This window comes from Lycorma delicatula, chromosome 7 (genome assembly GCF_047948215.1).
Source record: "Lycorma delicatula isolate Av1 chromosome 7, ASM4794821v1, whole genome shotgun sequence".
NCBI lineage: Eukaryota > Metazoa > Arthropoda > Insecta > Hemiptera > Fulgoridae > Lycorma > Lycorma delicatula.
The window spans coordinates 3,063,789-3,078,699 of record NC_134461.1 but is presented as its reverse complement, the minus strand read 5'-3'; the positions used below and the strand labels follow the sequence as shown (position 1 = coordinate 3,078,699).

The window sequence follows — 14,911 nt, the reverse complement described above, 5'->3', positions numbered from 1 at the left end:
TTATACAATTTATGTTATACAATTACAATTTATCATAATTTACTTTGTTTAAATTACCTCATAGTTTTTGTAATGCGGGTTCAATATTTTTTTGCTAGGTTGACCTTAAAGATATTAGTTTGCCCCGTTTTATAAATGTTAAGTTCAGTCTAAAATAATATTCATTAATTGAGTTTTAATAGTTTGTAATTATGACTAACATTTTTATTTATACCATCAATTTTACTGTTAAATCCATTACCTCTATATTTATCATAAAGTAGATTTATTATCTCCTTAATTCCAGTTGTAATGTTTTTTTAGAACGGTAATTTTCACTATTATATCATTTATATTACTGCTGGATATATACTTTAATCATTTAATATGAACATATCTTATTCTATTGTATTTTTTATTGTCTTGAAATTAATTTATTTTTATTTTTTTAATGGTTTAAGTCAGTGATTCCCTAACTGTGCGCCACAGCACCCTGGGGAGCCATGATCTCTTTTGCAGGGGTGCCATGAAATATTGTAAAAGCTTCATAATTAATTGAACCAAGACATTTACAATTATTAATTTAATGTTAATAAAGTAAAAAAAATAATGAGGTAACTCAAGTTTTATTTATTTTCATTTCTTACTTACAAGTAGTCATACATTTATTTAGCGTAGGGCGCCATAACTCGGAAAAGTTTGGGAACCACTGGCTTAAGCTATTTCTTGTTTTATTCTGCACTATGAAAATTTCTTAGTTTCAGTAGTAATGTATTCTTAAATCTCCTTTAATTGTTATACTAGTACAGGGTGTCCCATATAAAACGCAACCCAACCTTATATTGGTAGGTATTGAAATAATAAAAAGGTATATGTAAATGTAAATGTAATTTTTATTATTTCCATCCGTTACCTTACATTTAGAGTAAATGTTGGAAGTGGCCGCCATCTTCTTGAATACAAGCTTCAATTCTTTTTACAGCGTTTCTTGCAACTTTTTTCAAAGTTTGTGGCTGGATATTTAATACAACTTGTTCAATAGTTCAATAGACTTTCAATCATTCAAGTGTACGTGGTTTGTTGCTGTAGCCTTTTTCTTTGAGGTAACCCTAGAAAAAAATCCGCCGCAGTCAAATCTGGAGATCTTGGTGGCCACAAGCCTCAACCGATAACACAATTACCAAAGAATTCCTCAACGAAATCAGAAATTGAACCTGCGTAGTGCGATGTCGCACCGTCATGTTGTAGCCAGCAGTGTCTGTCTTCCTCTTCCAAGAGTGCGATGAACTGAAATAAAATATCCTGATATCATTCTGCATTAACGGTGTACTCAAAAAAAATAGGACCGATTATTTTCTTCTGCGATATCGCACACCACACGCCCGACTTCTGCGGGTATAATTGTTTTTCGTGATAATCGTGTGGATTTTCAGCACTCCAAATTCTACTGTTTTGGCTGTTTACGTAGCCGTCCAAATGAAACCGTGCTTCATCTGTGAAAAATAAAGAATCCATAACATTAATTCCCTCATGCAGAAATCGACGGAACCGTTGACAATATTGTAGCCGTTTTTCTTTGTCGGGCTCAAGAAGTCGATGAACCATTTGAATGCGATAAGGTCGTAATTGTAATTGTTTGGTCACCCGATGAACAGTCGATTTAGACAAATTAATTTCAGCAGACAAACGTCTGATCGATTTATTTGGCGAGGCGAGTAATCGGTCTTTGATTTCAGCGACTGTATCTATTCAACACTGACGCAGATCTTTTTTGTTCCTTGTTATTAACATAACCGGTCTCTCTAAATTTTGCGACTAACCTTAATACTGATGTTTTGTTAGGAGCCGGTTTATCTGGGTACTTATGGCGAAAGAAATCTTGCACTGCGACCGCTGATTTCGTACTGAAGTACGACTCGACAATGAAAACACTTCATCTAGCGAAAACACCATCTTGTCTCTAGCGATACACTGAACGTTATGATTGCATTGTTGTTACTATCGGTAGTGTTCTACTGTGTCGCCGCGATGTTCAGATGTTGGACGAGTCCATTTCAGTAACAAGCAGGGGAGTAAGCTTGCCTTTTGAAATTTCATGGATGAGTGATTGATGGGTTGCGTTTTATATGGGACACTCTGTATTTATTATTAGCTTAGTCCTTATTCATTTAAACAAAATTTATTAAACATAATAAAAACATTAGAAAGTATATTAAAAAGCACTATCAAACACAATGTGAGCAGTACTACAAGAAAAAGAAAAAAAGATAAAAAACGTTTAAAATAAAAATATACTGTAGAACAGAAAACTGGGGAAATAAAATACACAGTAAAGGAAATTGTAGTGTAACGTACTGACATCATTGTCATCATCGCTTGGTGATAATAATGTCCTATTAAACTACGATGATTGTCTCAATAAAAGTCTGTGTTCTTTTAAATTGTTATATCATTAATTCTAATTTTGGATTATATTTATTTATCGACCGTAGCTAATGAAAATGTAGAATAAAAGGTTATACTAATGTTTTAATTTTCATAAATCATTACATCCTTAAAAACACTCCATTTTTTTATGGCATGTCCAGATCAATCTGTGTTGATTTTGTGTCTCCATCTATTCTAAAGACAATGTGTGATCGTATTCCTGCTCTATTAACATTTAAGATGCTTTAAGTTTCTGAAAAATGATGTTAACTTTGATGCTGAAAACAAACTAAATCTAGAGATATGTATAATTTTTATCTGTTACCTATATTTAAGTCACTGTTAAAGGTAATCTAGTCATTACTAAAGATCATTAAAGGTAATCTAGTTATTACTGTAACTTGAATACATTTTCTAGTCTAACTTGACCACTAGCAGTCGCTAAGACGTGTAAAAAGTAATGTTGCTCCAGTTTATCATAATTTTTTTGTCGGTAGAGCTTAAAATAACCCATCCATTTTGTTTATTGTGAGACTATGTTGAATAACTTGGACATGTCATCTACCTAGATTTTCAGTAGGTCTTTGATGAAAGACAAAAAATCGGTGGAAAAATGGATAAAATCAGCTTACCTAAATATATTCTGCATTTAATGAATATTTTAGGTCAAGTTTTTTGTTATATTGAATATTTTTTCTGGTGTATCTGAAGTCTACTATTATTTCTAATATCGATTAAAGATTTTCTTGATTTATTAAAAAATTTATTTGTTTACTCATATCATGAATTGAGGAAAAACATCAATGATGCTAATAAGCGGTCGAGTGTGAATTGTCTGCATTTAAATTTGCAGAAAACCTATTTAAAAACATTTAACAAAAAAAAAAAATTACCACAGATATATTAAAAAAGAGAGAGAGAGAGAGAGAAAATTAATTTAGTCATATGTTTGGATGTTGTTCTTTCTAAACTTTAATCAAAAGATATGTTGAAGAAATATCTTAAAGCAAGGAGAAACTTGAGCGTCATAAGATGGATTAGGCAAAATTTTAGCTGTGTTAAATTGTGGTCCCAATTTTACAAATATTACCAATTAGTTCTTACCTTACATATAATTAAGTCATTTGGTAAAGATAGTTCTGATAGTTACAAAAGGTGTATCGTATGAAATTTTATGGAATTAACAAAGATTCCTTTGTGAAGCTTATCAGATTTTCAATCTTTCTACTCAATCCAGTTTATCCTCTAGTATCTTTTAAGTGTTCAATCTGGGTTGCCAATTCATTAGTTAATCCCGTGGAAGTTACATGCGTAAAATAATTATCAATATTTTCATTTTTACTTATCTTGTTAGTTGACAGAAGAAATGCATTTGCTTATGTTGTAGAAGTAGTTTGATATTAATAAAAAGGAATAGCTTAAAGATACATACAGGTGATTGATGCGCTTTTTATTTGGATAAAATTCTTTTATTCTTTTTTAAGCTTTAGCATTCCTGGATCCAGCGTTAAAGACCATGGTATTCTGATAGTAGGCTGTTTTTTTTATCGTTTTATCATCATCAGCTCTCGTGTAACGCATTGCAGGCCAGCATTAAAATTCTCTCCCAGTCTTTATTTAAATAAATTAATTAAGCTGTATAATTCTTATTTATTTTTGTTATAAATAACACAACTGGTGGTAAATGCCTAATTTAAACTTCATGTCATTTAATCATATTTTAATTGCATTATTTTAAAATGATCAATCCTTTTAATTTGATATTTCTATTTAAAAAAAAAGAAATTGTACTATAGCTTTTATATATTACTGAAATAAGAATTATTATGATAGTTGCCTAAAGCAGATTTTGGAATGAAAAATTGAAATATACTTGTTAAAAATGAACTTTTAATGTTCTAGGGGGTTTAACAAAATTATTATTTTTAAAATATGAATAATAAAATCAGATATAAAAAAAATCAAGTTTAAAAATATATATACAAATAATATAAATTTAAAACAAATATACAATGTTTTTGTCCAACGAAACATACAAAAATTTAGTAAGAATAAAAATAGACAAATTTAAATTTAAATTGTCAGCACTCCCCGAGTGATTCGACACCTGTTATATAGGTATTTAGAAGTTCTTAATGGTGGCTTAACAAAATTATTAAATTATTATTTTCAAAATATGAATAATAAACTCAGGTATATAAATAACAAGCGGTATAAAATTAAAAGATTATGCCATTGACATGACAAATTGATCACCAAGCCATCAAATCAAAGTAACATATTCCCTAGTAAAGTTAAATAATCTTTATTCTCCTAACGTGCAATGGTTTAGCAATCACCAAATCTGAAAAAAATTTCACCATCCACACTATAGCAATAAATTCCATATGATCTAAAACAAATTGTATTGGTTAATTATTGTTATTAAAGTAATCGTCCACTATAATTTTTTTTCAAATAAATCAAGCATTTGACCTCTGTTGATTTTTTTTAATGTTTTGTTTGAAGTGAATTTTTTTTCATATTTTCTTCATTTTATTATTAATAAATTTAACTATAGTGGTAATTTATAATATCACAAATTAGCTTAACATCACAATTATAATATCATTCACTTAGTAGTACTTTGATGGCCCAAATGCCATCAGGTAACTACTTAATCTTTTTTTTTGTTAACAATCAAAGATTGCCATTGATCACTTATTCTTAACCCTGTAATAATCCTTTTTTTACAAACATGGAAAGCTCACATAGAGTTGTAAAAACTGTCCAAAATTTTCTAGTCATTCTCACAACTGTAATATTAAATTAATATTAAAAAATGTATGTAAATAATATAATATTACTGCCATAGACCTAAACTTAATTAGAAGTATGCAAAAAAGATAAAAAGTAAAAATCACTGACTTTATAACCTTAAACAAAACAACAAAAACACAGATGAAAACACCTGGAAATAATTCTGCTAGACTTTTAGTGCATGTATACTTATCAAAATTTATTAAATATTTATCTAGTTTATAAATAATTCGTTAAAATATATCGTTATAAATCTTTTGTAACTATCTATCTACCTTCAAGTTTGACAATCGGTTTTATTGACCAATTAGTTTGTCAAATATGTTTAATTTTACAGTCAGCTTTCGTGTTCAAAGATCCTAACAAATATTTAAAATCATACATACACAAAAAATTACAATGTAAGATACAAAACTTTGTTTTGTAAATGCTTGAAGCTATGTTCACTTATCAGGTAACAGTATTAGAAAAGAATAGAAATTTTAATATTTTAAAAAGTTATATATATATATATATATATATATATATATGAACTTGCATTGTGTGAAATATGTAATAATTCAGACATTGGAAAATTGAAGGAGGGTACATAAAATAATAATGGACCTGGAATGGTATTTAAAGCTTAATCTCCACTCTAGTTGACTTGACTCCTTTTACAAATCGGTACAGTTTTTGAAGTCATAAACAAAAGCAGGCAAGGAGGGATAAATAGATAAAATCTATTAGGATTGATGAGCAGTCAGTTGTATTATGTGTGAACTGTACTTATATATGATTAAAAATTGCAGTGTTTTTAAAGAGTTAAGCATAAATACCTTTAGCTGAATACAGAACTGTCGGTATATCTAATAGTAGTTTTGTTGTGTTATTCTATTATTTATAATTTTGTTATGATAATTAAATTATAATAATTGTTTTTTTCTTCAGAGATGCATCATGGGAACAAGAGGAGAATGCTTTTCAAGAATTGCTTTTTAGGCATAACAGATGTGATGCTCAAAAGTGTATTTGCCCGCACGGTAGAGAATTCAATAAACAAACTTCGTAAGTTAATTTTTTCTTAATTAAGTATAACATAAAAAACTATTTTTCAATGAAGGTTTCTTATCACACTATCTGAGTTTGTGGCTAAGATGAAATTTTTACTAATTCTACTTCGTACTTCTCTTGTTTCATTACCGTAACGGTATTAATGTTTGGGCATTGGCAAATAATTTTATTGTAAATCACTGAAATTTTGACTGTGTACATTTTATTTATTTGTAAAGCAAATGAATATTTTTTGGTGAAATTTTTACAGTTTACTCATGTGCAGTCAATGATATCATATTTTTCCAGGGTAACATAATTTATATTTACCACCAAAAAATGTTTAAAAAAATTAAAAGTCAAAATCTATTATTATTCTAAACGCAGTTTCATAATTTGTTAATTTTTGGGTGATGGAGATTATGATTTTAAAAATTGTAATCATTTAATCTGTCGTTCATTGTTGTGTGTAGGATAATATAAAAATAGTAAGTTTGGTGTTTATTTATTATAAGTAAATTGGTAATTATATGTGATTATTAACTTTTGTAGAGGTTACTTTTGGTACTAGGAAAAATCTTCAATTCTTGACATAACATTTGGTCTTGATGTAGGCTGAGCTGACAGGATAGGATTCATGTGTTGTGTGAGTGTGTCCAAGTGGAGAAAATTTTAAGTTTAAGATACCGTAATGCTAGCATAATTTTTTTTCTTTTTCTTGATGTCCTGAATATGTTTGAAGATAAAGTAACATTCAAAAATTAATCAAAGACATTCAGTAATATGATCAAATACTTGTAAATGCTAGGATAATTTTTAGTTTGGTCCATGAAAGGGAATTTGTCTTAAGTCCAAATTCAGTTTTTTCACTGCACTGTTCAGTATTAGGTGATACTATTAAACAGCCATCATTAATTTACAAGTAGAATCGATTAGATAAGTAGAATTTATTTATCTTTTAGCTCATGTAAAGGACATTTTTGGCTGTATTCATTTTTATTTTGTAAAATTAAATTTTAATAAATTTTACCTTTTGTTGATATTAATTTTTTGTCTTTTTTTAACTACTAGTTTTATTTTGAATATTCTTAGATAAAATGATATTTCAAAGTTCTTTAGAGTTATTTATCTACATTAGACAGTTAATCAATTTTGTATTGGTTAGGTAATGTATGAAACCTTTGTTTTTCTGTTATTTTTTTATCTTTAAAGAGTCTTGTTCAGGTAGAAGTTTTCTAAAAGCCTCTAATTTTCCTTTCATTTTCTCTCAATTTATTTGCAGTCCAATGTTGTCCACAGTTGTATCTTAATTAATATTATTATGTGAGGTATGATCAAAAAGTATCCATCGTTGGCTCATAAAAAGAAAAATATTTAACCTGTTTGTTTTAGTGACTTGTTCCCTTCAAAGTAGGCCCCTTCTGATGTAACACATTAACCTGATGCATTTTTCAAAGTTACTTTTAGTGATCACCATAAATTTTCTTATTGTATTTCTTTTGTTCTCCTCTTTGTCTTCGAATTTCTATCTTTAAGTGGAATTTTAAGCTTAAGAAAGAGTCAGAAATCTCAGGGAGTCATGTTCTGTTGATTAAGGCCCTAACGAAGTTCGATCCTATGTTTTCCTGAAAATTTCTAGGTAATTTTTGATGCACGGGCTGGAGCATTGTTGTGATAAATTTTGTAATCATAATTTTTCTAAAACTGTGGTCTCTGGCATCAAACAGTATCTCTTAGTCGATAAAAAAGAGTTAGGAAGTACTCTTTATTACTTTATCCTTGATAAGCGTACTCATGATGAAGTATGCCTTGAAGGTTTTCTGTAAAATAACCAAAAAAAAAAGAATAAATTGAATAGCTGGAAGCAGGATAAAAATCTAATTTTACACTTTATCACATTAAATGATTTGGTACACAATTTTTTGTGTACTATTTTTTAAGCACAATGTGCTTAAAAACCACATTCGGTTTAACCAAATAAATAATAAAATGTCAATACAGACAATGTGTTTTATTATTATTAGATAATAACTTAATAAAATCTCCGCTTAAAAACACTATAGTCCAGTGGTGCACAATTTAAATTTCTATGTACATAGAAACAAATATTAGTTTTACTAATTAGTTTTTACTAATTACCTTCTCTTTCTCCCTTCCAGTATGTTTTTGAACAAATTTGGCAATCAGAGAGCTTTTACTTTCCACCGCCATCTTCTGATCGCTATTGAAAAAATAAGTAAACCATTTTCATATTCCTTCCACAAACTAAACTAGAAAAGGGAACGAACAAGGAACATTCCATACATATGCGGAGTAAAAGAAACTACCTTCCACCAGCATGCTATGGTCGTCACTGCGGGAGTGACAGTGCTGTCTCTCCCTCACAGCCTCGTTTGCAGCTTCCTATGTGCGCATGCGCACAACAGCTAAACACCATGCTGCTGGAACTGTGAAGCACACAGTTCCATACAAAGATTTCTGTATCTTTTTCATAAACTGGGTGATGGCTACTGACATTAAGCTTAAAGATTATATATTATTGTACAAATATAAAGAAAGGTTTAAAGAAAAAAGGGCTCATACTAAATGTTATCGATTATGTCAAGTGGAAATAGGGGCTGCTGCAGTTCCACAGGCGGCATCCTGTACGAGAGCCACCACTGACTTTCATATATGCCAAGTAGAGACTGGTTGCAACAGCAGTAAAACAGTGAATCTAATTAAAAATTGTATATATATAAAATATGAAGTCATTAATAAAACTAAATTTTTTTTTTTGTCTTCAGTCATTTGACTGGTTTGATGCAGCTCTCCAAGATTCCCTATCTAGTGCTAGTCGTTTCATTTCAGTATACCCTCTACATCCTACATCCCTAACAATTTATTTTACATATTCCAAATGTGGCCTGCCTACATAATTTTTTCCTTCTACCTGTCCTTCCAATATTAAAGCGACTATTCCAGGATGCCTGAGTATGTGGCCTATAAGTCTGTCTCTTCTTTTAACTATATTTTTCCAAATGCTTCTTTCTTCATCTATTTGCCGCAATACCTCTTCATTTGTCACTTTATCCACCCATCTGATTTTTAACATTCTCCTATAGCACCGCATTTCAAAAGCTTCTAATCTTTTCTTCTCAGATACTCCAATCGTCCAAGTTTCACTTCCATATAAAGCGACACTCCAAACATATACTTTCAAAAATCTTTTCCTGACATTTAAACTAATTTTTGATGTAAACAAATTATATTTCTTACTGAAGACTCGTTTCGCTTGTGCTATTCGGCATTTTATATCGCTCCTGCTTCGTCCATCTTTAGTAATTCTACTTCCCAAATAACAAAATTCTTCTACCTCCATAATCTTTTCTCCTCCTATTTTCACATTCAGCGGTCCATCTTTGTTATTTCTACTACATTTCATTACTTTCGTTTTGTTCGTGTTTATTTTCATGCGATAGTTCCATGTAAAGATTAAAAAGTAACGGAGATATGGAACATCCTTGTCGGACTCCTTTTCTTATTACGGCCTCTTTCTTATGTTCTTCAATTATTACTGTTGCTGTTTGGTTCCTGTACATGTTAGCAATTGTTCTTCTATCTCTGTATTTGAACCCTAATTTTTTTTAAATGCTGAACATTTTATTGCAGTCTACGTTATCGAATGCCTTTTCTAGGTCTATAAACGCCAAGTATGTCGGTTTGTTTCTCTTTAATCTTCCTTGTACTATTAATCTAAGGCCTAAAATTGCTTCCCTTGGTCTTCTCCTAACACTTCTTCCACTCTCCTCTCAATTCTTCTGTATAGAATTCTAGTTAAGATTTTTGATGCATGACTAGTTAAACTAATTGTTCTGTATTCTTCACATTTATCTGCCCCTGCTTTCTTTGGTATCATGACTATAACACTTTTTTTGAAGTCTGACGGAAATTCCCCTTTTTCATAAATATTACACACCAGTTTGTATAATCTATCAATCGCTTCCTCACCTGCACTGCGCAGTAATTCTACTGGTATTCCGTCTATTCCAGGAGCCTTTCTGCCATTTAAATCTTTTAATGCTCTCTTAAATTCAGATCTCAAAAACTAAATTAAAAGTCAAAATTAAAATCAATAATAAAAATAAAATAGAAATCTGTCTAGACTAACTAGCCAAAGTTATGCAACTGTATTGATTTTAATTTTGACTTTTAATTTAATTTATTAATGACTTCATATTTTATATATGTGTAATTTTTAATTTTAATTTACAATTTAAAATTTTAAAAAATTTAGTTTTATTTCTGTTTTGATTTAATTGAAAAAGATCTTTTAACAATTTTAAATCTCATGTATAGTATGGGGTTTTTAATTTTTAATTTTAACGTATAATTTACAACGAAAGATTTGAAAAATTATATAGAGCAACTGATGATGCGAGATACTTGTGAAAGCGCTCTTGCTTGGAATATGGAATAAGGTAAGGTAGGTGTCATCCTGTTTTATTTTATTTTATTAATTCTGTACTTGGGTTGATCGGATTAATATAATAATTATATATATATATATATATATATATATATATATTTATATTCCATTTTTTTATTTTTCCTCAGTTAAAAAACTACTCATATGTATAATATAATATTTTTTCAGCATACACAAAGTACAGAATTAGAGAACACTGTTACCTTTATTTTTTCATGTTCAGAACATTTTTGGGCCTAAGCTCATCTTCAGTGATGTTTTAATAATTCTTATTTTTTACATTTTCACATAAAATTATAGCTTTTTACTTTTACTTTGTAAAAATGTTTATTGATAAAGATAATTAAAAAACATTTAAAAAAATGTTTAAATTCAGAAGAAATATATGTTCAGTCAGGAGAATGAAAAAGTATTACCACTATCTCTTCAAAGTAAAAGTAAAAACCTTTAATTTTATGTGTAAATATATAAAATAAGATTTATTAAAAAAACATCACTGAAGATGGGCTTAGGCCTGAAAATGTTTTGAATATGAAAAAAATAAAGCTAAGAGTGTTCTCTAATTCTGTACTTTGTGGAGACTGAAAAAAAAATATATATATATATTTTATAAAACCAGTGTTACCTGGATATTGTGTATACAGGTCCTCCATTTAAAACACAACCCTCCCATCAGCCTTCTATATATTTGAATTGACTACGTAACGTTCTTAAATTTTACTGGAATGGACTCATCCAACAAGCTGATCATTGTGCTGACTTAGTCATCACTTTGTTATGTCTGTGTTAGCCACAACAAAGCAATCATAATGCTCAGTGCATTGTTAGAGAGAAGATGGTGTTTACACAAGACGAACATGTTTTTATTGTGGTCAAACTTTAGCGCACAATCAATGGTTGCGGTGCAAGAATATTTTTGTTGTAAGTACCGTGGTAAACCAGCACCTAACAAGATATCAGTTTTAAGGTTGGTGGCCAAAGTTGGAGAGCAGATTCTGTTAATAACAAGGAACATAAAAGGTTGATGACAGTGTTGAATGCAGACACAGTTCCTGAAATCAAAGACAGATTAACTGCCACTCCAATTATAGCTAATTAGATGCTTATCAGCTGAAATTAATTTACTAAAATCTACTTTTCATGGGCCTATCGATAAATAACCTTATTGAATTCAAACAGTTCATCAACTTCTTGATACAGACAAAGACAGCTAGAATATTGTCGTTGATTTTATCAATTTTTGCACGTGGGTCTTTATGTTTAGGACTTGATTTTTTCACAGATGAGGCGTAGTTTCATCTGGATGGCTATGTAAACAGCCGTTACAGTAGGATTTGAAGTGCTGAAAATTCCCCACGCGTATCATGAAAAACAATTGCACCTGCAAAAGATGGCGTATAGTATGCGATATCACAAAAAAAAATTATTGGTCTTTTTTCTTCTAGTACACCATTACTGCTGAACGATATCAGAATATTTTATTGCAATTCATTGCACTTTTGGAAGCGGAAGTTCAGTATTGCTGGTTCCAACATGACTGTGCAAGGTCACACTAAGTACATTCAACTTCTGATTTCATAAATGAATTCTTTGGTGGTAATGTTATTAGTCATGGCTTATGACTACCAAGATCTTCTGATTTGACTGCACCAGATTTTTTCTTTGGGGTTGTTCCTTCAAAGAAAAAGCCTATAGCAACAAACCACGAACACTTGAACAACTGAAGGTCGATATCGAACTACCTATTTTAAATATCAACCTGCAAACTCCGAAAACAGTTACAAAAAACTCAGTGAAAAGGGTGGAAGCATGTATTGATGAAGATGAGAATTTAAGTTATTGGAAAGTGTGGAAATAAAATGTTTAATTTAATAATTTACAAATGCCTTTTTTTATTTAAATACACCTACTGACATAGAAGGATTGTGTTTTATATGGAACACCTGTACTTGTATTTAGATTTTATTAAATAAACCACCATTTACATAATATTGAGATAAAATATATCTTAACTTAATTTTTCATGAAAGTACTTCCATGAGATCCCACATCCTGAGTCATGATTGAAATAATTCTGTTATTGCATAATAAAAATTTTAAAAAAGTAATAAAATAATGAATTAATGAAAATTACACATTAATTTACACTCTTTGATGGTTTATCAAATTGAAATTATGTTTGTATTTATATATGTTGTATAAATATACCTAATATGGCAGACCATCTAATAAACAATAAAAATTCTATTTCTGATTTTAACACAAACTTAAAAATATAAAAAAATAATTACAGATAACATAGAATTAAATATATTAGATGGACTTGAAAAAGTCCACCTATCTCATTTCGAGGTATAATAGGTCAGACTTTTTCCTCGGTTTTAACTCTTATATATTATTTTGTTAATGTTATTAGAGTTTCAGAATGTTTGTAATGTCGTGAAATTTAATGATAATGATCACAACACTATACTGTGTATATGGGAAGATAAGTCTAGGATTATTAATTTTATTTTGCTGAATTTATCATTTTCTTAATAAAACTTTTCTTCAAACATAAGAAAATATTACATGTATTATGATATGATGCAGAGGTAAACTGTGACAAAAGGTAGTTAAAACAGTTGATGCATTAGCAAGACATACAAGTTTTTTATGGATATGAGGCATAGGCATACGAATCCATGTTTTCCTATGTTGTGCTGAACTGTTAAGCAGGAAGATGTATGTTGACCGTAATTCTATATATGATTTAATAATAAACTAATTTTTTTTCATGTATAAGTAGATGAAATGTGTTCCTCCATCGGTATATAATTTCTTCCAGTCACTAGGCTGATGTAAATGTAACAGTAAAATAGTAAATTTAATTATAAATTTAAAATAAACAAAATAGATATTTTGTATTATATATCTATTATTAGTTTCTATTTTCTTTAACTTAAAAATTTTAAGATAATGGTAAATTCACTACAAATCATAGATTCATTAATAATGTGAATTAGAAGTGAAATGATGATCTTTGAACGTACTTTAATCGTATTAGAGGACACATTGTCTCACTCTGCAGAATTAGTAGATCTGAAGGACTATTTTAATCTGTCACAATATGCATGTTTAAATGCATCTGTTAAAAAGTTATGTCATAATGTGACTTACCTTTTAAAACAGTAACACTCCAATCCAAATCATAATATTAATCAGAAGCACAGAATACTATCTCCACATGGTGTGCAAAAATATTATTCTGTTCAGAAGTAAACAAATATATATATGAATATAGTGTTGTTTACTCTATAAAAACAGTTCATGATGTAAATTTAAGTCTCTTTACACACTCAGAATTGAAGATAATGTTGTATACTACCGGAAAAAGAAGAAAGTGCTATAAAATGCATTCATAAACAATTATTGACAAAATTGGACATTATGTCCTTTACATCTGGACTACAGATATAACACTATCCTTTTAGTACTTAAATTAGTTTCTTTTAAATAATTTTTTTTGTCTGATCCTTGTTTGAGAATCTTTCAGCCCAAAAAATCAACACTTTTATTTAAACCGTGTTGAAATTCTACTTTTATACAGTTTTCCATATCTATGGAGCATATATTGCCAACTATAAAATTTTACAAACGTTAAAGTATATATTATTTTTTTCTAACAAAACTGATTTTTTTTATAATTAAAAAAAAATGTAACCCTATTACCCATTTTCTAGAAGATAGGATTATACACTAATTGGATTTTAAAAAGTGAGTCTGAACATGTTTCTGAAAAAAAAATGGACTAGAATGCTTTTATGTTTAATATGCAATTTTTTGTATCCTAAAAATGGTATTGAAAATTACTAGTATTTATAGAGTACTGTAAAACTCTCTCTTGCATTTCTTTGACCTAAACCAAAATTACTAATTTTTATCCTACCTCACCATTTATTAACTACTTATTGTAAAAGTAGGTAATAAAACTTATATATCGTACATCGATTTGCATTTAAAAAGTGTTCTGATTGTTTATCTTGTCATAAGGTGAGATTATGTCCCTACGCTAAAGTCAGGATGTTTTTGTGTATATCGTGGAAAGACTCCAATGTTTAAAAGATGTAATTTTGTAAAATTTTATATTTAAATATTTTTTAAGAGGGTTTTAAGAAGATTATATGCCTTAACAGTGTAAGCCCACTTTCTGTTTAACAATTATTC

At 29.2% G+C, this 14,911-nt stretch overlaps 1 protein-coding gene across 4 annotated transcripts in view; it reads left to right on the top strand.

Annotated features, from left to right (window-relative positions):
* LOC142327445 (uncharacterized) overlaps window positions 1–14,911 on the top strand; it is a 116,353-nt gene that overhangs the window by 49,309 nt on the left and 52,133 nt on the right. For all 4 annotated transcript variants that reach the window (XR_012756992.1, XM_075370531.1, XM_075370529.1 and 1 more), the window contains one exon: window positions 6,136–6,252. Coding sequence is in view for 3 of the 4 variants with exons in the window: in XM_075370531.1 (XP_075226646.1) it covers window positions 6,136–6,252 (117 nt within the window). In the remaining variant the exon portion in view is untranslated. The remainder of the gene's footprint in view (window positions 1–6,135; window positions 6,253–14,911) is intronic.